Source organism: Myodes glareolus, chromosome 21 (genome assembly GCF_982192425.1).
Source record: "Myodes glareolus chromosome 21, mMyoGla1.1, whole genome shotgun sequence".
Taxonomy (NCBI): domain Eukaryota; kingdom Metazoa; phylum Chordata; class Mammalia; order Rodentia; family Cricetidae; genus Myodes; species Myodes glareolus.
In genome coordinates this window covers 10,820,252-10,846,275 of record NC_142046.1, presented here as the reverse complement: position 1 = coordinate 10,846,275, position 26,024 = coordinate 10,820,252, and the positions used below count along the sequence as shown (strand labels likewise).

General features: G+C 42.5%; 1 protein-coding gene across 10 annotated transcripts in view; it reads right to left on the bottom strand.

Annotated features, from left to right (window-relative positions):
• Positions 1-19,079, bottom strand: part of Gapvd1 (GTPase activating protein and VPS9 domains 1) — a 72,324-nt gene extending 53,245 nt beyond the window's left edge. For 9 of the 10 annotated variants that reach the window (XM_087899690.1, XM_087899692.1, XM_087899695.1 and 6 more), the window contains exons 1-2: positions 18,924-19,079; positions 977-1,194 (exon numbers count right to left, since the gene is read on the bottom strand). In XM_087899690.1, coding sequence (XP_087755816.1) covers positions 977-1,161 — 185 coding nt within the window. In that variant the 5' untranslated portion in view covers positions 1,162-1,194; positions 18,924-19,079. Of the gene's footprint in view, positions 1-976; positions 1,195-10,373; positions 10,489-18,923 lie in introns of all 10 variants that reach the window. The other variant, XM_087899691.1, reaches the window with a different exon arrangement.
• Between the last annotated feature and the right edge of the window lie 6,945 nt (positions 19,080-26,024).

The window sequence follows — 26,024 nt, the reverse complement described above, 5'->3', positions numbered from 1 at the left end:
TAAACAGATTTGATGCAGTGTCTATTTAAAAGTACTGATAACATTATCCAGAGTGAGCCTCTATGGATTTTGCTATAGCTTAAAAACTGCTTACTTACTGAGACAAGAACATTCCCAAAAATTTGAGTACTAAAAGCCATCAAAACAGAAGCTGGAGAGTTAGCTCGGCTGGAAGAGCCTTGCCTGGCATGCACAAAGCCCTGGCTTGACTTACAACATGGAAGGCTTTCGCATGGCCTCCCATGGTGGGAGTCAGCACCTCCCAGCAAAGCTAAGAAAGAGCTGTGACTCCAAAAGACATCATCAAAGATCAGTTCTGCCTTTTAAAACTTTTATAAATACAATCAATCATACAGCATACATTCTTTTTCTATCTGACTACTTCTAACATTATACTAATATTGCTACAGTTAAAAACTGCTTCCTGGAACAATATAGAAAGCACCAGGCACGCTAGTGGTACATAGATACATATGTGGGCCAAACAACACATACACGTAAAATAAAAGTTAAAAATATAAAAAATTTTTTCTTTAAAAAGGATATACAATTCTGAGCCGGGCGATGGTAGCACACGCCTTTAATCCCAGCACTCTGGGAGGCAGAGGCAGGCGGATCTCTGTGAGTTCGAGGCCACCCTGGTCACAAGAGCTAGTTCCAGGACAGGCTCCAAAGCTACAGAGAAACCCTTCTCAAACCCCCCCTTAAAAAAGGATATGCAATTCTAAACCATGGAAATGTGTATAATATCACAAAAATCACAAAACAAGTGTGATATAAAATGCTAACCCTTACATTATAATTTTCTGTATTACTATTTAAGATAATTAATAAACAAAATAAACTCCATGTATTTTATGACCAAAGACTTACCTAATATTGCTTTAAAACCATGCACTTAAGAGTGACTTAGTTATAGTCAGTAGTACAGAATTAATTGTTCACAAAATGCATGACCTAAAAATTCTTACTTTACCTGGTTATAATAAGCCGATCCAAATTAATCCTCTGTTGCTTTGCAATCCACGCCGTTCGATACAGCTTTTCAGCTGTCTTCAGCACATCTGCGTTTAGCCTCTGAATGAGCTGTTTCTCAGAGCTCACGTACAAGCGCTCCTGTTTGAGGTGGTGGGCCAGAGTGTGGATATCTAACTTCACCATCTTTGAATTCGGAAAAGGTACAAAGGCTGATCACTAATAAAAAAGACAAAATTCAAAAGTTTTTGACATATAAGTTACTTTTCTAAAACCAAAAGGAGCAGAATATATCACAATTTTGATTATGGAGGCAGGAGGCTGAAGAGATGGCTCAGTGGTTAAGAGCACTGACTGCTCTTCCAAAGGACCAGGGTTCAATGTCCAGCACCCACATGGCAGCTCTCACTGTCTGTAACTCGAATTCCAGGGGACCTTGCACCTTCATACAAATATACACGTAAACAAAATGCCAATGCACATAAAATGAAATCTTTAAAAAAAATCTTTAAATAAGATGTTAATTTAGTGCAACCATTGACTCTAATTAAAAAATAATCCCAGCATTTGAGAGGTTAAGACAGGAATGTCAGGAGATCAAAGTCATCCATGGTTACCAAGTGACTCTGAGGCTACATGAGACCCCATTTCAAAAAACCAACAGATTGTGGTTCTAATGGGAAGGCGAACAGCCAAGGATGACTCTAGGCTGATGGACAGACATGGGCTTAAAGTAATTAAAAGACTAGTTCTGAATAAAGGCCTTATTAGGAGCTTAAAAAATAACTTATAAATTTTCTAAATTTTCTATACTGAAAATTTGGTGAGCCTACACTACTGTCATTTAAGAAACACAATATTTTAAAATATTGTAATTTAATTTTGCATTTACATATTGTAATGATCTGTTCTGTCTTTTTAAGAGACAAGTCACCCCCACTCACTCCCCCTCCACTGAGGCAAGCTGATCTTCAGCTTTCAGCCTGAGTCCTGAGTCCCTTCTTTTTCTCTCAAAGAGGCAGCTTCTGTCCTCTCCCTTCTCGACACTTCTCCCCTTCCCCCTTCTGTTTCTCTCTTTCTTTCTCTCTCTCTCTCTCTCTCTCCTCTCTTCTCCCCTCTCCCCTCCATAACCCACTAAATAAATATCCAACCTCACTCTGCATGCAGTGCCTATCCATGTCTCTGTCTCTTGCCTCGCAGAGTGCCCATCTGTCTGTCTCTCCTCGTGGGACTGGCTGCCCCATTGAGGTCTCTCGACCATCGCGATTCCCTGCCTGGGACTCGCTGCCCTTCGTAGCCCACTGCAGTCAATTGGGGAACTGCACCTTCCCTGCTTGGGACTGGCTGCTCTCGGGACCTGCTGCCTGCTGCTGCTCAGGGACCTGCGGCGTGGTCTCATGGCCCGCTGCCCACTGCCACCCCTTGAGGATCCGCAGAATTTTACTTTTACCATAACACATATGGGGACATGTCATAGCACATGTGCAGAAGTCAGAGGACAAACTGTAGGTGTCTGATTCTCTCAGCATATAAGTCTCAGGAATAGAACCCAGGTCCTCAGGCTTGGTAGCCTTTACCACCTGGGCCATCTCACTGGATTACAAAAAAAGTGTGTGTATGCCCATGTGTGTGAGCCCGCACATGTACATACACATATGCCAGAAAAGGGCATAGGTTGTTCTTCATGATTCACTGCCATTTTTTTTTTTAGTTGGTTTTCCAAACTGGGTTTCTTTGGAGCCTGTCCTGGAACTCACTCTGTAGACCAGGCTGGACTCAAACTCAGAGATCTGTCTATTTCTGCCTCCCGAGTGCTGGGATTAAAGGCATACGCAGCCACTGCCTGGCAGTGTGGTGTAGGAGGGTCTTCATTCTATGTGTTGCTTTCATTGGTCAAATAAAGAAATTGCCTTGGCTTTTTGATAGGGTAGAATTTAGATAGGTGGAGTAGACTAAACAGAAAGCTGGGAGAAAGGAGGCAGAGGGAGAGAGCCATGAAGCTGCCAGGTCAGACATGCTGAATCTTTCCCGGTAAGCTATGAGCTCGCGGTCACATACAGATTATTAGAAATGGGTTAAATCAAGATGTGAGAGTTAGCCAATAAGAGGCTAGAACTAATGGGCCAGGAAGTGTTTAAATGAATACAGTTTCTGTGTAATTATTTTTGGTGTAAGCTAGCTGGGAGCCGGGCAGCGGGAAGCGGCCCACCACCCTCTTTTTACAACAGAGTGGCGCCCAATGTGGGGCTCAAACCCATGACCCTGAGATTAAGAGTCTCATCCTCTACCAACTGAGTGCCAGATGAAGGCGTAAATCACAAACAATCCCACACCAGTTTGGAATTATGATTAATAGAATGGTTATTTATTTAAAGGGAAAAACTTACAGATCATCGTTCCAGACAACAACCCTCTGCGATCAGGAAAGGAATCTAGGAGCCAGAAGCGGAGCTGGAAGCAAGAGAGCGAGCACACAGCTACCGCTGATTTTTAAAGCAAATGAGACCATGCCCAAGTATGCTGGTATCTTAAAGTCTATTGGCTCAAGGAGTGGAAGCAGCTCTCGCAGCAGCAGGATCTTTACCAGAACCTGGAGATCAAGTAGTCTTGGCTAGCTAGGCTGGAGCAGTCCTCCTGTCTGGGTGGGTCAACACCCAGAGCAGGGGTCACAGGCATGCACTAGATACTGGACTTGTTAACTAGATGCTAGGATCTGAATTCCTGATCTGATATTACTCAACAAACATTCTTAACTACTGAGCCATCTGTCCAGCTGACATATATATCATTTTTTAGAAATACTGTCTCACATAGGCCACGCTAGCTTTGAATTCTTTATGTACCTAAAGATGCTCTTGAGCTCCTGCTCATCCTGACTCTACCTCCCAAACTGGGGTTACAGGGATGAGCCATCATGCCCCATTTATGTGTACTGGGGGTTGAACACAGGATCTGTGCATGCTAGGCAAGTACTCTACCATCTGAGGTACATTCTCAGCCTTTTTGCTGGTTTTCTGAGACAGTCTCCTATAGTCCAGGCTAGCCTTAAATTCACCTTGTAGCTGAGAATGACCTGGACCTCCTGATCCTCCTGTCTTAGTCTCCCAAGACCTGAAATTAAGGTATGCACCTGCACACCTAGTGGGTTATTTCTGAATTAGAGTTAACAAAATCAAATACACTCTAAATCTGTCTCGGGAGGAACCTCTGCTCATTAGCCATGGAGTCATCCTTGCCTACTTTCACAGAGCAATACACCTGTTGACTCTGTCTTTGAATAATCTTATTACTTTTCCTCCTTCCCCTGGGAATCTGTCAGCATCTCACCTGAAAGAAAGCCTATAACTAGCTGATTTCCTTGCTCCCTATTTTGAATTCCCAAAGTCTGTTCTCCCAGTAACACTAAGTGTACCTTAAGGTCACATCATTTTATTCTTTAACTAGAAACTATCCCAAGGCTTTACCTTATACTCAGAATGAAATCTAAAGTCCTATTGAAAGACTCTAAATATATTTGTAAGCCCCCTCAACCCTAAGAAACCTTACACTCACTCTCTCTTGGAAACAGGACAGTCACGCACACACACGCACACACACACACACACACATGCTGGACTGCTCATCCTCCTGTGTCCTTGTGAATAATCTTCAAATATAACTCCATTCTGGGAATTGAGGCAAAGACAACCCACAGATGTTGACTCAGTTCCTGATGTATTGGTTTAGTCACTAGAACAAGGCCAGGATGGCCCACAGATGCTCCCTTATCTCACCTGACCACGCAGCTATTCTCCTGCCCTGGAATAGACCAATCACTGCTAGTGACCTTTTAAATAAGCCAATCCAATAAGTTGGAAAAACAACCTTCAGGTGCCCCCCTTGTGTCTGTGGCTTTTCGCTTTAAAAGATGGACTGTAACAGCTATCGATAGGATGTCCTTCATATTCCGAACCTGAAGGGCCCTGTTATGACAGAATAAAAATCCTCTTGCTTTTGCATCAATTGAGGCTGTGTGAGTGGTGTCTGGAGCAACTCCTCCCTGATGATTGGACTTCTAGTCCAACACTACGTAGTCTTCCCTACCTACAACTTTGACACTCCAGGCCCCTACCACAAGCATTTACCACAGATACCTACTTGTTTATTAACCATCTTTACTGGGTGGCTTCTGGGTGGCTTCCACCTCTCAACAATGTATGCCAGAACTTTTCTGTGTTGTTCATTCAGGCCTGGGTGAGGGCCTAGTTCACAGTAGTAACTGAGTAAATATTTGCCAAAAGTATGAATGAAATCAAACTATTCTTATTTATCTAATAACTAAACAGTTACAAATAGCATACATAAATTAAATCATTATTTAAGCTATACCCTTGAACTGCCAAACCACAAATGTTTTATATTAATAATAGAAATACCTATATTTAAGATAACAAAACAAGCTGAGAGGTGGTGGCACACACCTTTAATCCCAGCATTCAGGAAGCAGAAGCAGAAGGATCTCTGCGTGAAGCCAGCCTGGTTTACAGAGTGAGTTCCAGGACAGCTAGGGTTACACACAGAAACCCTGTCTCAAAAAAAAAAAAAAAAAAAAAAACAATTTAAGAGCAATTATTGTGAAGTAAGGACTACAACTCAGTGGTAGAGAACTGTCTAACCTGCTGGAAGCACTAGCTTCAATCCTCAGCACTAAAACCCAAAAAATGACAATTAAGGAAATGAATAAGGTTTTTTGTTGCTATTTTTGTTTTTTCAAGACAGTTTCTCTGTGTAGCCCTGGCTGTCCTGGAACTCACTCTGTAGACCAGGCTGTCCTTGAACACAGAGATCTGCCTCTGTCTCCTGAGTACTGGGATTAAAGATGTGTGCCACCATCTCCCAGCTTTGTTTTTTTTTTTTTTTGTTTTTTTTGTTGTTGTTGTTGTTACTTAGACTTTCAATGTCAAGAATAATCTTAGTTTTTCTCGCTGCACCCCCAAGCGGGTGGCAGATGTGCTCTCACAGCCTCATCTGACAGCTCAGGAAGTGCTGGAATCCACTGTCTGACTCAGGTCTGTCTGACTCCGAAGAAGCACTGCTCTCAGTCAGCTAGTCTCAGCATTTGTTAGTCATGTCTACTTCGATTTCTTAGTTGTACTTTGTGCTAAGGATTTTTTTAATCTGCTGGTTTTATAGAATATTATTTGACTTCTAGCAGTATCTACTTAGTTTAAATTCAAACAGAAATACTACATAAACTGGGAAGGCTATAGAGAAAATAAAGTCTTTGCATACTGTTGGTGGAAATTTAATTTTGTGTCATCTGTATGGACAGCAACAATATTATTCTCCAAAATTTTAAAAGAGAATTACCTCATGACCTAGTGGCCCCATTACTGGTTATCTACCAAGGACACAGAGTCAGTGTGTGAAAAGCAGCCGCAGCATTTCACTGTACCAGCCACTGTCTGGAGTCACTCTAAGTGCCCCATCAATAGACAGTGAATAGGGAGCTGGCTGTCTCATGTGGACTACAGGTATCCAACTCAGGTCACCAGGCCTGGCAACAGGCAGCTTGACCCCCTGAGCCACCTTGTTAGTCCTAACGACATGGCTTTAGAGACTTTTTTGTTTTGTTTTTGAAATAGAGTTTCTCGGTCAGTCAACTTTACAGACTGTCCTGGAACTCACTCTATAGAACAAGCTGGCCTTGAACTCAGAGACCAGCCTCTGCCTCCCAAATGCTGGGATTAAAAGCATGTATCACCACCGCCCATCTTTAGTGATCATTTTAATAAATTTAGGCCTAGCTGGGTGTGGTGGCGCATGCCTATAATCCCAGCACTCAGGAGGCAGAGGCAGGCAAATAGATCTCTGTGAGTTTGAGGCCAGACTGGTCTATACAGCGAGTTCCAGGACTGACACCATAGCTACTGAGAAACCCTGTCTCGAAAATAAATAAATAAGAAATCTTAGGCCACAGGCAAGCTTGCTAAGCATTTTACTTTAAACAGAATTATAAGCTTTCCTTTCTATAATAAACTGGTCAGAATGTCATAAAAAAAATCTGACCACGGCTTACCCTGCAAAACAAAATTTTAAGAACTATTATTGGGATTAAGGAGTATAGGTTTTGTGTGTGTGTGTTGGGATATTATTTGGCATATATAATATAAATGGAATATTATCTGGCCAAAAAAAGGGAGAAAAGGAAAATCCTTACACGTGTAGCACGGATGTTACTAAAGGCCATTATGTTAAATGAACACGTGTAACACGGATGCTACTAAAGACCATTATGTTAAATGAACAGCCCAGCCAGGAAAACCAACTACTGCATGATCTTGCTCACACACAGGTGCAGAAAGGCTGACCTCACAGAAGCAGAGTCTGAGGTAGCAAGGACAGGAGGAATTAGGAAATATTACAGTTAGAAGAAAAAATAAAAGATCTATTCTATAAGCATAGTAACTATAGTTACTGACAATATGTTGAATATATTGATTGGATTCCTCCTCCCTTCATACAACCCTTTGAGATAGGGTTTCCTACAGACCAGGCTGCCTCAATGTAGCCTCACTATGTAGGTGAAAATAACCACTACACTGACTGACAAAACACAACACAGTATATCAAGATGTTCATATTTGTTAATTGCTCTTGATTTCTTAGAGCATATTTCTAAACCCCTTAACTTAAAATTCAAAATCAGTCTACCTCAGCCTACCCATTCAAGCCTATTTTACACTGCTACATTATATGTCTTATGTATAGTGTGTTTACAAGTGTGTGTGCATACATGCATACACCATGGTGCACGTGTAGAAGGAAGAGAACAACTTTCAGGACCTGGTTCTCTTTCCACTGTAGGATCCAGAGACGAAACTCAGGTCATGGGGCTTGCAGAGGCAGGTGGATCTCTGAGAACTCAAGGTCAGCCTGGTCCACAGAGCTAGTTCCAGGATAGCCAGGGCTACAGAGAGAAACCTTGTCTCAAAAAAAAAAAAAAACAAAAAAAGGGGGGGGGGAAGAAGAAAGAAAAGAGTTCAGGTGACATCAAAGAACTGGTACCATTTGTGCATGGTAGTGTACACCTGCAAGTCTAGCATAAAGTCACAAGCAGAATCACTGCACATTCTAGGACAGCCAGGACTACTATGAGTTTCAGGCCAGCAAGAGCTACAAAAAGACCCTGTCTCAAATAACAGTAGTATAATATACTTAACAATGTTGTAAGAGTCAGGGTTCAGCCAAGAAAAACCATCACAAATATATATTGTTCCTAAAATTTGCATGCATTTTCTATATTAGTTAATTTCATTTTTGAAAGGGTCAAAAACTAGACTCTAACCATGTAGGTTCACTATTCGCCACTTTTCTACAAAAATTACATATACACATACACACACACACATACTATACACTACCCATTAATATTAAATCAGACTTTGAGGAATAATTTAAGCTTCTCAGCTCATACAGTTAAAACATCACTTAGGCTGGCTAGGAATGACAGGCTGTTACAGTATCCTTCCACAATGGTATGCGAAAGCAACAGGCCAACTATGGCTTGCAAATCAAAGTTAGCCTGAGGTTTGTGTGTATTCATAAAGGTTGGTCTGGAGGTTGTTTTTGAGATTTTTTTTTACAAAGTTAAATTTGTTTTTGACAATTTCATACATGTTTGTAATGCAATAATCACTCTTCCCTGCCACTATTACCCTCCCATCCCCATCAACTACCCCTCTCTCCCCATTAGTTCCCTTGTCAGATTAATGACTTTTGATTTTATGACTCATTTAATTTAACTTAATAAAGATTTTAAAAATTTATTTATGCCTGGCATGATGGCACATACCTTTATTTCTAGCACTCAGGAGGTAGAGGCAGGTAAGTTCAAGATCAGTTTGGTGTACATAGAACATTTCAGGTCAGTCAATTAGGGAAACATATCTCAAATTTATCATCATCATCACCATCATCATTATGTATTGGCAGTTGGGCACATGCCACAGTGTCCACAGAAAGATCAGAGAACAATTCTGTGCAGTAAGTTTTTTTCCTTTCACCTTTATGGAAATTTCAAAGACCAAACTCAGGTTGCCAGATTTGCAAGGCAAGCAACTTTACCTACCTCAGACTTCTAAAACTTTTAAACATTTATTTTAACTTTGTGTGTGCGCATATGAGTGCAGGTGCCCACGGAGGCCAGGAGAGGGCAGTAGGTCTGCTGTAGCTGGAATCACAAGTGGTTGTTAATCACCCAACATGGGTTCTGAGAATCAAACTCAGGCCTCTGCAAGAGCAGCACATGTCATTAAGTAGTCCATTGAGCCACTTCCAGCCCCTTCATAAAGTTTTTTGGAACACAGCTATGTCCATCTAATCATGTTGTCTATAACTGTTTTCATGGTGAAATGGCAGGGGGAATAGTAGCCAGTCTTCTATAGTTCATTTTTCTACATAAAAAGATTGCCAACCTCTAACAAGCAGGTTTATCTCCTCTAAGGAAGAGTATGGAACAACCTAATAAGGCATTCACTGCCTCTGCTTAAATTCTAGAATTAACGGTGTGTACTACCACACCTGATGATGTGGAAGTATTCTTTTTTTTTTTCAAAGATTTATTTATTATGTATACAGTTTTCTGCCTGCAGCCCAGAAGAGGGCACTAGATCTCATTATAGATAGTTGTAAGTCACCATGTAGTTGCTGGAAATTGAACTCAGGACCACTGGAAGAGCAGCCAGTGCTCTCAACCTCTGAGCCATCTCTCCAGCCTGTTATATATTCTTAATTAAAACATAGAGCTATAGGGGCTGGAGAGATGGCTCAGAGGTTAAAAGGATTTCCTGCTCTTCCAAAGGTCCTGAGTTCAATTCCCGGCAACCACATGGTGGCTCACAACCATCTGTAATGGGGTCTGGTGTCCTCTTCTGGCCTGCAGACATACACACAGACAGAATATTGTATGCATAATACATAAATATTTTAAAAAAAACATAGAGCTATAAACAATTTAATTACCCAAGGTTAAATTAGTTAACATGTAAAGTTGAGACTAAAATCCAGTTTTATAATTCGGTTTCCACAGTAATACATACATAATCAAAATCAATATCTCTCTCTCTCTCTCTCTCTCTCTCTCTCTCTCTCTCTCTCTCTTTCTCTCTGTCTCTCTCTGTTTTTAACCACTAAGCCATTCACTGTCTCCCAACTACGAGTGCTTTAATTTATGGTCAAGGTGATCACTTACAGTTGCCCCCACTGTTGGGAAAAGAAGAGGATGGAAGAGAAGAGGCTAACAGAGAGCAAAGGGATTAAGTGTGACCATCATATATTAAAAGCATGTAAGAAATTACCAAAGAATGAATTAATTAAATGTAAGTAAATTACAGTCACACTCTTGAACAAGTACTTACATGTAAATCAGAGTGTAGACATTGTCAAGTTTTCTTGGGAAGCTTCCCACTATCTGGCAAGGTAAGTTTTAGTTGGACTTCAGGACTATATAAAGAATCTCAACTCCTTCAAATTCTAAGGAGGAAGTGACAGAGAAATAGATCAGCAATTGAGAGCACTGACTATTCTTCCAGAGGACCTGGGTCCAATTCTTGGCACCCATATGCTGTTCACAATTGTCTGTGACTTCAGTTCCAGGGAACCTGACACTCGTGACAAGCGCACATACAGGTAAAAACACCAATGCACATAAAATGCAATAAATAATTTTTTAATTAGAAAAAAACTGCTAGGAATTAACCCAGAATATTACCAAAAAGTCAGGCAGTGAATGTTTTTAATCCCAGTATGGTGCTTTCTCTCTCTTGGAAGAACATTCACTAGGTCACAACTGCCTTGGCCTCCAACCCCAGGAAGATCTGGTGCCCTCTGCCAGCCTCCTCAGGCTTGTACGCCAAGATTGCACATGCACACGCACATATGCATGCACACAAACACACTTAAAAATTAAATAAGGGGGCGGCTGGAGAGATGGCTCAGAGGTTAAGAGTACTGGCTATTCTTCTAGAGGACCTGGGTTCAACTCCCAGCACCCACATGACAGCTCACAACTATCTATAACTCAAGTTCCAGTGAAACCGGCTCCCTCAAACATCAATGCATACAAAAATAAAAAATAAAGTAAATAGGGAGCTGAAGAGATGGATCACTGGTTAAGAGCATTGGCTGCTCATTCAGAGGACCCAGGTTCAGCTCCAAACAGAAGTTCACTGCTGTCTGTAACTCCACTCCCAGGGAATCTGACACCTTCTTCTAGTCTTCCATGACACAATACACACTTGTCACACAGACATACCTGCAAGCAAATCACCCATACACATAAAATAAAAATAAATAAATAATTTTTTTTAAAAAAAGAAAGAGGGCTGGAAATATGTCTCAGAGGTTAAAATCACTGACAGCTCTTCCAGAGGACCCGGGTTCAGTTTCCAACACCCACATGGCAGAAGCGGGAGGATCTCTGAGAGTTCAAGGCCAGCATGGTTTACAAAGCAAGTCCCAGGACAGCTAAGGCTGTTACACAGAGAAAGCTTGTCACAGAAAAAAACAAAAAATCAGTTATAGGAGTGTGGTGATGTGGGATGTCCTTCTGTATGCTGTGAATATGTGTTGTTCTTATTGGTTGATAAATAAAGCTGCTTTGGCCTATGGCAGGATGGAATATAGCTAGGCAGGAAATCCAAGCAGAGATACAGGGAGAAAGGAGGCAGAGTCGGGGGAAATGCCAACAGTCACTGGAGAAGATGCCAGAGCATTACAGGCAAGCCACAGGGCACGTGGTGGTATACAGTTTATTAAAAATAGGTTAATTTATATGTAGAGCTCGCCAGTAAGAAGCCTGAGTCATCGATCAAGCAATTATAATTAATATTAAGCCTCCAAATGATTATGCATTAAGTAGCTGTGGGGACTGACGGGAGGGAGAGAAACTGGTCCAGTGGGACTGGATGGGACAGAGAAAAGACTTCCAGCTACAGAGTGGGGAATGGCACAGCATCTCAATACAGAGAGGATGTGGGGATCAGAGGGCGGCTCTCTTGAGCCGGTTTCCTTCCACTTTCACATTGGCTCCAGTACTGAACTCAGGTCAACAGGCTTTCACAGCAGGCACTCTTTGGCTCTAAAATAGCTCTTCAAAAGAAACCAACCAGTAAAATGCCCTCATTAAAAAAAAAAAAAATTCTCATTAGATCTGGAGAAATGGCTCAGGAAGTAAGAGTACTTGCTGCTTTTGCAAAGACCTGGGATAAGTTCCCAGCACCCACATGCTGGCTCAAAACTGTCTGTAACTACAGTTCCAGGATCTCAAATGCCTTCCTCTGATCTCCTTGGGTACCAGGCACTTATGCAGTGCATAAACATGCACATGGGTAAATGACTCATACATATAAAATAAAAATAAATAAACCTTTAAAAACAAATTAAAATGCCTTCATAAAAATGGAATTCATATTTCTCCAATATTTTATATAATACCCAAGAAAAAAATCTCGGTAAGTTTTTAGCTCTTACTATCACTGCTAATTATTTTTTTTAATATTTTTTATGGTTTATTTATCTTTATTTTATGTGCATTGGTGTGAAGGTGTCAGACCCCCTGCAACTGGATCTTCAGACAGTTGTGAGCTGCCATGTGGGTGCTGGGAATTGAACCTGGGTCCTCTGGAAGAGCAGTCAGTACTCTTAATCACTGAGCCATCTCTCCAGCCCCCACTGCTAATTATTTTATATTTTAAAATGATGGAACAAAAACTCAGAGGCTAGAGAGATGTCTCAGCAGTTAAGAGCATTTGTTGCTCTTGCAAAGGATCCAGGCTCAGTTCCCAGTATCCACAAAGCAGCTTACAACTGTCCATAACTCCAGTTTCAGGGGATTCAATACCCTCTTCTGGCCCCCAAAGGCTCCAGGGACACATATGGTACACACACAGACAAGTAGGCAGGCAAAACACTTGTATACATAAAATGAAAAATAAAATAATTTAATTTTTAAAAAAAAATACTTTTAAGCCAGGCAATGATGGTGTGTATGCCTTTAATCCCAGCACTAGAGAAGCAGACAGGTGGATCTCTGAGTTCAAGGCCAGCCTGACCTACAGATCGAGTTCCAGGACAGTCAGGACTACAGAGAAACCCAATCTCAAAAACCAAAATATAAATAAAAAACACTCAGAGAGAGCCTTAAAGTTATTTCTGTTGGAATCTAAGTTGGAGTATTAGACCCTTAAATGGCTAGTTAATTGGTACTTTATTTTAGTAGAGAGTCAAAGTTAGATTCCTAGCCAAGCATGGTTGTTTACACCTTTAATACCAGCACTCAAAAGGCAGGGTAGGCAGATCTCTGTGAGTGAATTCAAGGCTCAACTGGTGTACACAGCACAGTCCGGGCCAGTCAGAGATACATGACAAGACCTTGTGTGATGGTTTGAGGAAAACGGCCACCAACGGGAGTGGCACCACTAGGAGGAAGTGTGTCACTGTGTCAAGCTTCTCTCAGTGTGAGTCAGTGGACCTTCTGTTGTCTACAGATGCAGCGCTCTCAGCTCCAGCACCACGTCTGCCTGCACACCGTCATGCTCCGCATCTTTGTCATAATGGACTGATTAAATGTTTTCTTTATAAGAGTTGTCATGGTCATGGTGTCTCTTCATGGTAATAAAAAACCCTAACTAAAACACCCTGTATCAAAAATTTAAATAAATAAATTTTATTTATTTATAAAATAAATAAAATTTATTTATAAAATAAATAGAATGAAAGGTTCTTTAGAACCTTTGGGTTCTAAAGAAGGAAGGAAAGATGAACTAAGTTGTTTTCCTTCTAAGATGGCCTCCAACCTTCATGATACTCCTGCCTCACCCTCTAAACACTGGGATTTGTGGGTAGGCAACATGTCAGCCTCTGAGATGAAATACTTTCTTAAAAAAAAAGAAACAAGGGGGCTGGAGAGATGGCTCAGTGGTTAAGAGCATTGCCTGCTCTTCCAAAGGTCCTGAGTTCAATTCCCAGCAACCACGTGGTGGCTCACAACCATCTGTAATTAGGCCTGGTGCCCTCTTCTGGCCTGCAGACAGAATACTGTATACATAATAAACAAATAAATAAATATTTAAAAAAAAAAGAAACAAACAGGAAAAAAAAAACGCCACCAACAACAAGAACCTGTTTGTTCTTTCTTTAGCTTTTCTGGTATAATCTCTGTTGCTCACATGTGAATGGTTCACACCTGTAATCCCAGCATGTGAAAGGCTAAGACAGGAGTACCGCAAGTTCAAGGCTAGCCTGGGCTACATAGTGATACCCTATCCCCAGGGGGAAGAAGAAGCAATATTCTAAAAAAAAAAAAAAAAAAAAAGGTTTACTTAGGGGCTCAGGAGATGGCTCTGAGGTTAAGAGCACTGGCTGCTCTTCCAGAGGTCCTGAATTCAATTCCCAGCAACCACATGGTGGTTCACAACTGAGATCTGGTGCCCTCTTCTGACCTGCAGGCACACATGCAAGCAGAACACTGTATACATAATAAATAAATCTTTAAAAAATTTTATTTAGCCATTAGTCAGGCAGCGCAAGCCTTTAATCTCAGCACTCAGAAGGCTGAGGCAGGTGGATCTCTGTGAATTTGAGGGTAGCCTGGTCTACAGTGTGAGTTCCAGGATTGCCAGGGCTGACTACACAGTAAAACTGCTTCAAACCTTCTTCCCTAAAATACATATATTTTCATGTATTTATGTGTATGAGTGTTCTTCATTCACACCAGAAAAAGGAATCTGAAATCATTACAGACGGTTGTGAGCCATCTCTCCAGCTCCACAAAATTGACATTCACTTTTGGAAGCATTCTGAAGTTCTTTCTGTCTGAGGTACTACAGCCTTTATACATAAAACACATTTTCTAAGGTGGTTCAGAGTGAGTTAAAATAGGTGAGTATACTCTAAGTTCTGAATTTTCTTAAATGTATTCATGAGTTCCTTGCCTGGATGTATGTGTACCCCGTGGGTGTCTGGTATCCAGAGAGGTAAAGAAAGAAGGCACCAAACTAAGCATGGTGGCGTACACCTTTAATCCCAGCACTTAGGAGGCAGAAGAAAGAGGATCACTGTGAGTTTGAGGCCAGCCTGGTCTACACAGCAAGTTCCAGGACAGCCAGGGCTATTACACAAAGAAACCCTGTCTCAAAAAAAGGGGGATGGGGATAGTACAAGATCCCCTGGAACTGGATTACAGACAGCTGTGAACTGCCATATGGGTACTGGGACTGAACTTTGAGTAGCCCACAAACTTCTAAAATTTCAAAACCATAAGCACTTATAATGGGAATGTAGCTCCATGGTAGATTGCTTGCCTAACATGTGCAGGGCCCTGGATTTGAGCTAAAGTATCACAAAGAAAACAGAAAAAAGGGGGGAGGGGGAGGAAAAAAAAAAAGAAAAAGAAAACAGAAAAAAAACAAGTGTTTAGTCCAAATAATTGCTTGGGAGGGTACTATTTGGCTCTGATTATGAAGTAAAGGAAAAGGGCTTCTAGCCCTTGGTCCTTTTTTAATATTTTGACTTTTTTGGTCTACTTAATCCTTCAAGAGTCACAAAAAAAAATGGGACTAGAGAGTTGGCTCAGAGATTAAGGGCACTGCCTGCTCTTCCAAAGGTCCTGAGTTCAATTCCCAGCAACCACATGGTGGCTCACAACCATCTGTAATGAGATCTGGTGCCCTCTTCTAGCCTGCAAGAACACATGCAGGCAGAACACTATATATAATAAATAAATAAATCTTTTAAAAAGTCACAAAAATTTGATAAAATATACATTAGTAAACAAATGAAGGAAGAGGAGAACTGAATATGTTTGATGACATGCTTTCTACTCGTCTCTGTGCGGGTGTAGCATCATTATACGGGAGCAGGACCAAGCAAGCAACGTTCTGGAAAGACAGACAATGAGGAGACAATATGTCTGCTTTATAGTTACAAGAGTCTAAGAACAGTCTTTTCTCAAGAAAATAGCTTACTAAAAAGTACAGAAACACATACACAGGCTTAAGCAGAACTGTGGCCTAGGCTTGACCTTGGGTTTGACCCATCGTGTGCACACACACATTCAGTTTTGTTGTTGCTGTTTGGGTAAGGTTTGTTTTTGAAATAGGGTTTTTGTTTGCTGTTTGTGTCTGTTTTTGAAATAGGGTCTCATGTAGCCCTCAAACTCACTCAGTAGTCAAGGCTTGCCTTGAACTCTTGTTCCTCTTGCCTCCAGTAATGATGGCTCAGATTACAAGTATATACCACAAACAGGAAATGATGGTGCACCCCTTTAATCCCAGCACTCTGAAGACAGAGGCAAGTGATCTCTGTGATTCACTTAAAGAAAGAAAAATAAGGATCTCTTCCTATGTAAAGTTCATACCATCTTCATGATTTTAAGAAACCATAAAAGGGGTGTCTTGCTTAGCATGTGCAAAGCACTAGGTTCCATCCACAGTGATGCAAAAACAATAAATAAAGGCCATTTATTTTAAGAAGAGGAGGACAGCTGGGGAGATGGCTCAGTTGGCAGAGTGCTTCCCACACAAGCCTGAGGATCTGAGTTCAGATTCCCAGCACCGATGCAAAAAGCCAGCACAGTGGCCAGTGCCTGTAATTACTACACTGGGGCAGCAAAGACAGGAGGATGCTGGGGCTTGCTGGCAAGCCAGTAAGAAATCTTGTCTCAAAACCTAAGATGAAGCTGCTAGGTGATGGTAGTGAATGCCTTTAATCCTAGCACTGGAGTAGTTCGAGGTCAGCCTGGCCCATACAGTGAGTTCCAGGCAGCGAGGGTTACACAGAGAAACCCTGTCTCAAAAAACGAAAATAAAAAATAAGGTAGAGACAGGAAGACATTCATCATGAAACTCTGGCTTTTAAAAACACGTGCATACACATGTAAACACATGAACATGTACATACCTACAACACACACACACACATACACACGAAGAAAGAAAATCAGCAGATACTAAAATTCCCTTTCACAAGTTTAAGGGTCACAACCACTTGAAAGTGTACAGATGCCTCAGCACAAAAATCAAAAGGCCAAAGTACTCACTTCCCTTTCTTCAGCACAGTAGTTCTTTGCTGATTCCCCAGTAAACAGATGAACTTTCTACAGTCTGGTCTAGCTTTCAAAACTACTACTCCGGTGCTTTAAAAAAAAGTCAGGAATGGTGGCCTATACTTACATCCCCAGCACTTGGAAGGCAGAGGGAGGAAGAGCTATACCAAGTTTGAGGCCAGCCTGGTGTACATACGTAGTTTTAGATCAACGGGGCAATTAGATCCTTGATTACAAAATTCTTTTGTATGTATATTGTTCCACCCTGTCTGCTTCTCCTCCTACCCCTCCACCCCCACACCCCACCACCACCACCACCATCACCACCACCCGGCTTTCTTACCGAAAGACAAAATCCTCTTCAAATATTTGTTTGTTTTTTGTTTATTGAGACAGGGTTTCTCTGTGTAACAGTCCTGGCTGTCCTGGAACTCAATTTGTAGACCAGGCTGGCCTTCACAGAGAGTCTCCTGCCTCTGTCTCTTCCTCCCGAGTGCTGGGATTAAAAGTGTGGCGCCACCACCACCTGACCTAAAGTTTATTTTTATTTCAGGAATTCTCCATCACTTTGTGCCATGGATTTACCTCTTTGATCTATTGAACCTTAAGGACTCCTTAGATTGCTTTTAAATGCAAAATTCATACAAGTACAGGCGGATTTCTGTGAGTTTGAGGGCAGACAGGTCTATAACAGCTAGTTCCAGGACAGACTTCAAAGCAACACAGAGAAACCCTGTCTTGAAAAAAATATATAATAAATAAATAAATTTATATGAGTATAAAGGAAACCTATTATAACAACATAAAGATATGAAAAACTGACGTGTACAACTACAGCATATTACATATTACCAAAACTCCCAAACTCAACGACATTCATCGATAAACAGGTATGATATAGTAAGACAGCTCCAACTGTAAACGTGACACAAAAATATCTGTAATTTCTATTGGTGGCAAGTTCACACGGGTTGCTAGTATTATTGTGGTTTGTTGCCTGCTTTCAGAACTGAAGGCAACAGTGGGTTTCAATTACTGGTTTGTAAATAAAGGTGTAATTTTACCCTCATTCTCGCAAAAGAACCAGTACACTCACTCTATCTACATTCAATCCACTGAAACTTTAGTGCCAAGGCCAGAGTTTCCGAGGCAAGTCTCTTTTGCTCAAACTCAAAAGTTTCATCTTATTAAGCTTGATTTCACTCAATTTTAACGTTAAAGAACAGAGTCCTCCTTGGACCTACCTCTCATCTCACACCTCACCGTATCTCACTTTATGTAGGATAATGCACTGAATCCCGCTCGTTTCTGAGGTCTGCCCAGCCAGCAGCCGTGACAATTCTGCCCGTCAATAAAGACGACATTGAAAGAAGAGGGGTGGGTGGAAAGAACGGACACTTGCAGACCACCACCAGCAAGTGCACAGACGCCAAGCCCAGCGCGCGTTTGCGAGTGCGCGGAGTCCCCAGCACCGAGCGTCCGGCGCTTCACGGGCGGCGCTCCGAAGCCATTCGGTCCGCTCCTGGCCTCCGCGGCTCGCCTGCCCACCTGCCCCTGACACCCACGGAGGCGACCCGCGCTACTGCGCCCCTTCCCGCCGCGTCGCGCTCCCGCCCCATCCCCCACGGCCCTGTGTCCCCGCCGTCTCAGGCCGGCCGGGGCCCGCACGCCGCCACCTCTCCCGCGGGGTCCGACCGCGCGGCTTCCCACCGGAGCGCCGCCCGCCCAGCACGGGGCAGGCCCGGGGCCCGGGGATCCGGGCGGGGCGGCCGTCAGGCGCAGGTTTCGGTGCTAGGCCGGACGGCGGAGCTGCCCAGCCTGGAGCGGCGCACGCGGCGCGGGCGGGCCGGGGACGCACACTCACCGAGTAGGTCATGCGGAGGACGGCGCCCAGGTCCCCGCCGGACGGCCACTCGGCCTCCGAGCCGTCACCCTCGCTGCGAACTACCACCGCCGCCCAGCCGCCGCCACAGATCGCCAGTCGGTTTCCCTGCCTCCTGCGGCGGCGCTGCCCCCTCACCAGTGCGCGTGCGCGGCGCCGCGGGGCCCCCTGGGATCGGTGGTCCAGCCGGCGGCCGCCCTTCCGCTCCCGGTAGAGCCGCCTCACCGGGAACTGTCTGCCGAACCCCGCTCGAACCCCGCTTTCACCTTTCGGCGTACCTGGTGCTGGAGATGACGTGTGCAAAAAAAAAAATATGACACTCCTCGCTTGCCCGGACATCGTCCGATAATTCTCTCTCTTCCCCCCCCCCCCCCACACACACTCATGCACGCACGCACTCTCCCTTTAAGTTAAAAGATATGTCAGTTGGGCGGTATCTTCATTTTTAGTATTGAATCTAATTTCTCCCTTCTCATTTGGTCGATTTTATTGTAAACCATACAGTAACATTACCTAGGTTTAAATTTTGTGTAGTTTTTAAACAAAATGACATGTAACACGTCAGGTTAGCAGAAACGAACAGTCATAGAAACCTTAGCATTCGAACGTACATTAAAGGTCATCGGTGCAACTCCCGCCCGTGCAAGGATACCCTGCAAGTTCAGCCAGATGGCCTTCCTGTGTCACTTCTGTTTCGGAGGTTCCGATATTAGGCAGATCACAACCTCTAAGTGCAGCATCATCCACTGTTGGACATCTCTAAAGGTTAAAAGGTTCTGCCTCCTGCTGAACTGAAATAGGCTTCCCTTTTCTTCCCTCTCTGTACTAGTAGTTAGGCTGCCAGTAGCAAGGTTTGGTTCTCACTTGACAGCCTTTCAAAACATTGAAGACCAGGAATATATCCAACAACGCAAGGAGGCCACAAAAAAAAAAATTAAAAAAAAAAAGAATGAAAACCCATCTTCCCAACTATTTCAAATGTAAATCAGATCCCAGCCTGCTTTCCACTACTCTTCTGTGCACCACCTTAAAACTCATCAGAATTTAAATGGCATGGTAGCTCACACCTGTAGGAGCTGAGGCAAGAGTATTACCAAGAGTTTATACCAGCCTGAGCTACATCAAGTCCAGGCCAGGCGAAACTATCCTGTGAGTTAAAAAAAAAAAAAAAAAAAAAATCCTGTGACTCACAAAAGATATTTTTTGACAGAATTCGCTTCCTATTTGCTACTTCATTACTAGCATCGTGAGTAGTAAGGCAGATGTTATTGCTACTATGTTGCCATTCAACAGAGTCCAGAAGTGAGTTCAATTAAAGATTATCAGTTGAGTCTGTTACATTGTACAAAGCACCAAGAAGATGAAAGAGCAAATGGATACAATTTACAATCTAAAGTGGAGAGGAACTCCCATAGATTAAGAAATGTAAGAATAAACTAAATTACAAAATGCTGTGAGAATCCAGAGAAAGAGATCTATTAAATTAAGAAACCAGAATGCAGACTGGAATTGGTGGCTCACGACTTTAATCCCAGCATTCTGTGAGTTCCAGGATAGTCAGGGTTATATAGAGGAGAAAAAAAGGAGTAGGAGGAAGAAGAGAATGGAGGGAGGGAAGAGGGGAGAAAGAAAGAAAGAAAGAAAGAAAGAAAGAAAGAAAGAAAGAAAGAAAGAAAGAAAGAAAGAAAGGGAGGGAGAGAGGGAAGGAAGGAGAAAGGGAAGGGAAGGGAAGGGAAGGAAAAAGAAACTTGACTATGGCTGGACCTTAAGATAGAAGATGGAATCTGTAGATTGCATAAGGCCGAACCCAGCTTGTGGGTTCTCTGTGTTCAAAGGCTCCGGAGCACGGAAGTAAAGGAAGGGCTTTCAAAGAGTCAAAAAGAAGACTCCAGGAAGAGGCATTTGTCACCAAACCTGACCGCAAGAGTTTGATCCCAAGCACCCTAGATTGCTGAAGAAGAAACGAAGCCTGCAGTGTCCTCTGACCTTCACTGTGGTAAGAACTTGCTCCCCACACAAATGAATAAACAAATAAATAGAATGTGTGGGTACATAAGTAGATTGTAAATGCATAAATGAATATGTAAATATGCAAGTAACAGGAAGACAGAGGTGCTAAAGGATCTTAAGAGTCCTGAAGGAAGCAGATTGTGCTTGATTAGTGAAAAGAGAACAGGAATGTTCGGTTCCTTGGTACAGACCTGTTCTGTCAGCTACAAATGGAACTAAACGAGATGGGCAGCTTTAAATATTTCCACTGAGCATTCCCAAGGAATATAACATTCTTACCAGAATCCTGGATCACTACAACAATGATTCTTACAGGCTGTGAGTGTTTATGTGTGGGAGAGAAAAATATGATCAAAATTAATAAATTTGGGGGGAAATGGTCAGAATTTAGAAACTAGAGCTAGTACTGCTCTGCTAGGCAGATCACCTGTTCTCTTTCTAGAATTTGTCATGTGATAATTTTTCTTCTTGCTGTTGCTTGGGTGTGGTTTACACCTGTAATCCCAGCATTTGAGACATGGAGATGGGAGTATGGAGAGTTCAATGCCAGCATGGGATATTTGAGACTCTGTTTCAAGAATAAATAGAAAATGAACAATGAATTCTATCCAAAGACATTTTTCTTTCTGATACACAATTCAGCCAACCATGATATGCAGAGATGTAAAATTATTTGTCCATGGTCTCAAATTCTCACTGAATCTTTCTGGGCATGGTGGTATACACACGTAATATCAGTGCTCAGGAGGCTGAGGCAGGAGAATCACAAGTGTGACTCCAGCCTAGGCTACAGGGCAAGACCTTGTCTCAATTGACCACAGCAGTGACAGTTCATATTGGCTCTTCATCAGAGTTCAGATATTCAGACTCCCGATTCCAAGCTGCCCATTAAAGCACTGTGCCTCAGGATCACATAGCATCAACAAACTCAGAAATTAAACTTTGAAATCATTGCATTCTGTCCTTGTGTGCCTAGCTAGTCTTATTAGAGAAGTAAGACAAAACAAAACCAGCAAACAAAAACTGGATGATCTGTCAACTTCATTATTAATTAGATGTGTTGAATATAAAAAAAAAAACCAAACTAGGAGGGACTTTAGTTCCAGCACTCCAGAGACAGAAGCAGGCAGATCTCTGTGAGTTTAAGGCAAACCTGGTCTACAAAGCAAGTTCCAGGACAACCAAAGATACACAAAAAACCCTGTCTTGAAAAACAAAACAAAAAACTTAAAGACAAAGAATTTGTTTTAAAGGTCTTTGGGGGCTGGACATGTCATCTCATGCCTTTAACTCCAGCGTTCTGGAGGCAAAAGCAAGAAGTAAACTCAAGGCTAGCCTGGTCTACATAATTAGCTCCAGTCCAGATAGGGATACACCGTGAGATTTTGTTCTCAAAAAAAGAAAAAGAAGAAGGAGGAGGAAAAGGAAAGAAGGAGAAGCAGGGCCTGGTAGTACACTTCTTTAATCCCAGCACTTGGGGTGGCAGAGAGGCAAGCGGGTCTCTGTGAGTTTGAGGCCTGGTCTACAGAGCAAGTTCCAGAATCGCCAGAGTTGCATAATTAATTTTTGTCCCAAAAAAGCCACATAAAAGTTGTTTTTATTTATTATTTGCTCGTTATATATATGTATGTGAGTGTACATATGGAGGTCAGAGGACAACCTGTAGGAATTTGTTTCCCCCACTACAAGGTAGGGCTTGGGATTAGAACTCGGGTCATCAGTCTTGTCAGCAAACACCTTAGCTTTCTGAGTCCTCTTCCTGACACCAACCCACAGTTGTCTTTTTATTGTTGATTTACTTATTTGTTTGCAGTTCTGGCGATGGTACCCAGGGAACACTAGCCAGGCCTTCACGTGCTGTACTAGTGTTCTATCTACTGTGAAGGCCACACACCCAGCCCGACTTGATTAAAATCAATAATTGGTCCGTAAAGTCCCCATACCATTAACCATTATTAACCTGAAACTTGATTTACTAGCTAGAAATAAATATGCATTTGGCTTTTTAAAAGATTTATTTTTATTATTTATTTAATTATGTGTGTACATGTGCATCTGTGCACATGAGTATAGGTGATCAAGGAGGCCAGAGGTATTGACTGGATCTGCTGGAACTGAAGTGATAGAGTCATCTGATGTGGATGCTGGAAACCAAAGTTGGGTGCTATGGAAGAGGAATATTCCCTCTTAATTACTGATCCATCTCTCCAGTCTCATGTGTTCAGCTTTTTGTTTTCTTTCTTGCTTTATTTATGCAATTGATGGGGATGGTGGGGGAATGACTTTGTGTGAGTGTATATGTGTGTCTGTGTTGTGTGCATATGTGTGTCTGTGTGTGTATGTCTATTTGTTTATGCATGTATGTGTCTTCTGTATGTGTATGTGAATGTCTCTGTGTATATGTTTATGCATATGTGTGTGCTCTGTGAGTGTGAGTCTGTGTGTATGAGTGTCTGTGTCTCTGTATGTGTGAGTGTGCCTGTGAGTACTAATGTGTCTGTGTGTCAGTGTCTCTATTTGTTTATACATGTGTGTGTGTTTGCAGGTCAGGAGACAACTCTTGTGAGTGAATCTTTTCCTTCTACCATATGGGTTCTGGGGATCAAATTCAGGCCATGAGGCTTAGAGACAAGAACCTTGACCTTCTGAGCCATCTCTCTGGGCCTATAGGCTTGCTTTTATTGATATGTGATTAGAGTTTGTATAACAAAGATCACCTAGTTCCTACTACAAACCATTCCAGAAAGAAAAAACGAGGCCCTATCTAGAAAGAAAGAAAAAGGAAGTGAAAGATGCAAAAAAGAAAGAAAGAAAGAAAGAAAAGGAAAAAAAAGAGTTACCTGAGACATGATTTTACCTATTTTAACCATAAAACAGATGGAAACAACTCTATTTCATCCAATAGTTATTAAGACAAAAAACCAGCCTGGCAGTGGTGGCACACGCCTTTAATCCCAGCACTGACAAGCAGAGGTTGGCAGGTTTCTGTTAGTTCAAGGGCAGCCTGGCCTACAGAATGAGATGCAGGACAGCCAGGGCTACACAGAGAAACTCCCTCTCAAAAAACCAGGGGGGCAAAAAGATGAAGCAAAACAGAGAAAAAATTCCCTTAATTTCTTCCTAGTGCTACACAGTGAAAGCCATTTTTGTCAATTTGTGTGTGTGTATTTAGGAAACATAAGATCACTTTTTACATCCTACATATGTTCTACAATTTTCTTTTTATTGGACACTGTATCTCAGGCCTCTTTCCTTATCAGTACATAAAGAATGACCTCATTTGCAGGATATCATGGCTCATTCCTTAATCCCAGCACTGGAAAGCAGAGGTAGGCAGACATCTGTGAGTTTGAGGCCAGCCTGGGCTACATAGTGAGACTTTAGTAAGATGGCTAGAGATATAAATCAGAGGTATGCTGGAGGCCATAAATTCAGTCCCCAGTGCTGGGAGAGCAAATAATGGCAATGTTAACTGGTCAGTCACTATAGAATTCTAAAAACAGAACTTCCATGTGATCCAGATGGGAAACTTCTGACCGTGTACCTGAAGGAATCCAAGTGTCCTGCAGAGACTCCCATGCCTCTGTATTTGTTATAGCACTATTTACAACACCCAAGCTATGGACACAGCCTATATGCCCACCAACACATGGGTGAATAAAGAAAATGTAGTCCAGGCATGTTTGTAAGCATTGCGACTTGGATGGAAAGGGATCCTGGCAGTCAGGAGCCAAGGAATACCACAGACTCGCTGTAATCATAGCTGCCTGCAGTCCTGCTCCAGGGAAAGCGTTCCCCAAGGTAACAACTCTGCCCCTGCAGGGGAGACTTTCCGGATCGAAAGAGTTACAGTTTTCCTCCACCCTTGGCCGTTCCTGCTCCGGTGAAAAAGACACTACTTCTCTGCTCCACTCTACTCAAGCGAAAGGACTCACCCAAACCTCATTCAAGAGATTTATTGGGCCAGGAGGTGGTGGTGCACACCTTTAATCCTAGCACTTGGGAGGCAGAGGCAGGTAGATCTCTGTGAGTTCGAGGCCAGTGTGGTCTACAGAGCGAGTTCCAGGACTGGCTCAGCAACTACAGGGAAACCCTGTCTAGAAAAACCAAAGAGAGAGAGAGAGAGAGAGAGAGAGAGAGAGAGAGAGAGAGAGAGAGAGATTGTGAGAGAAGAAGTATCCAAGAGGGTGGCTGCCTCTGCCAGGATGGAAAAAGGTTATCACCCAACAGAACAGACACGGGGTTTATATAGGGCCTCTTAGGGACAGAGTTTTCCAAGGTGAAGATTTTCAGGGTGGGAATTGGTTGGATTTCAGTCCCTGAGCTTGTCTGGATTTTGTGCTTTGGGGTTGGCTGGTTTCTTTCTTTCTTTCTTTCTTTCTTTCTTTCTTTCTTTCTTCCTTCCTTCCTTCCTTCCTTCCTTCCTTCTTTCCTTCCGTTCTTTCTTCCTTTCTTTCTTTCTTTCTGTTTTTTGAGATAGGGTTTCTCTGTAGCCCTGGAACTCACTCTGTACACCAGGCTGGCCTTGAACTCACAGAGATCCTCTGCTTCTGCCTCCCGAGTGCTAGGATTAAAAGCATACATCACCACCACCCAGCTGGTATTGGCTGGTTTCATGCTCAGGGATTAGTTGGTTTTTGTGGTCAAAGATTGGTTGGTTTTCATGCTGAGCTGGTCAGAGACAGAGTGTATTTCTTTGGCTCTGGTTTCAGGGTCAGGGTATGGCTCTTTGGCTTTGGTTTCAGGGTGAAAGTGTGTTTCTTTCACTGCCTCTGGTTTCAGGGCCAGGGTATGTTTCTTTGACTGGTCCTTTTACCCCATACTGGTGGCACATACCTTTAATCATCTGACTTCTATATGAGCACTATAGTATGTACATGCCCACATACTGTACATGCAACCTCTTTCCATCACCACCGCCCTCAATACTGTAAGTAAATGTAATTTAAAACCAAATGGATATATATACACATTATATTACATATATATAATGTATATATATGTGTGTATATATAATGTATACACACACACACACACACACACACACACACATGCACACAAACACACACACAG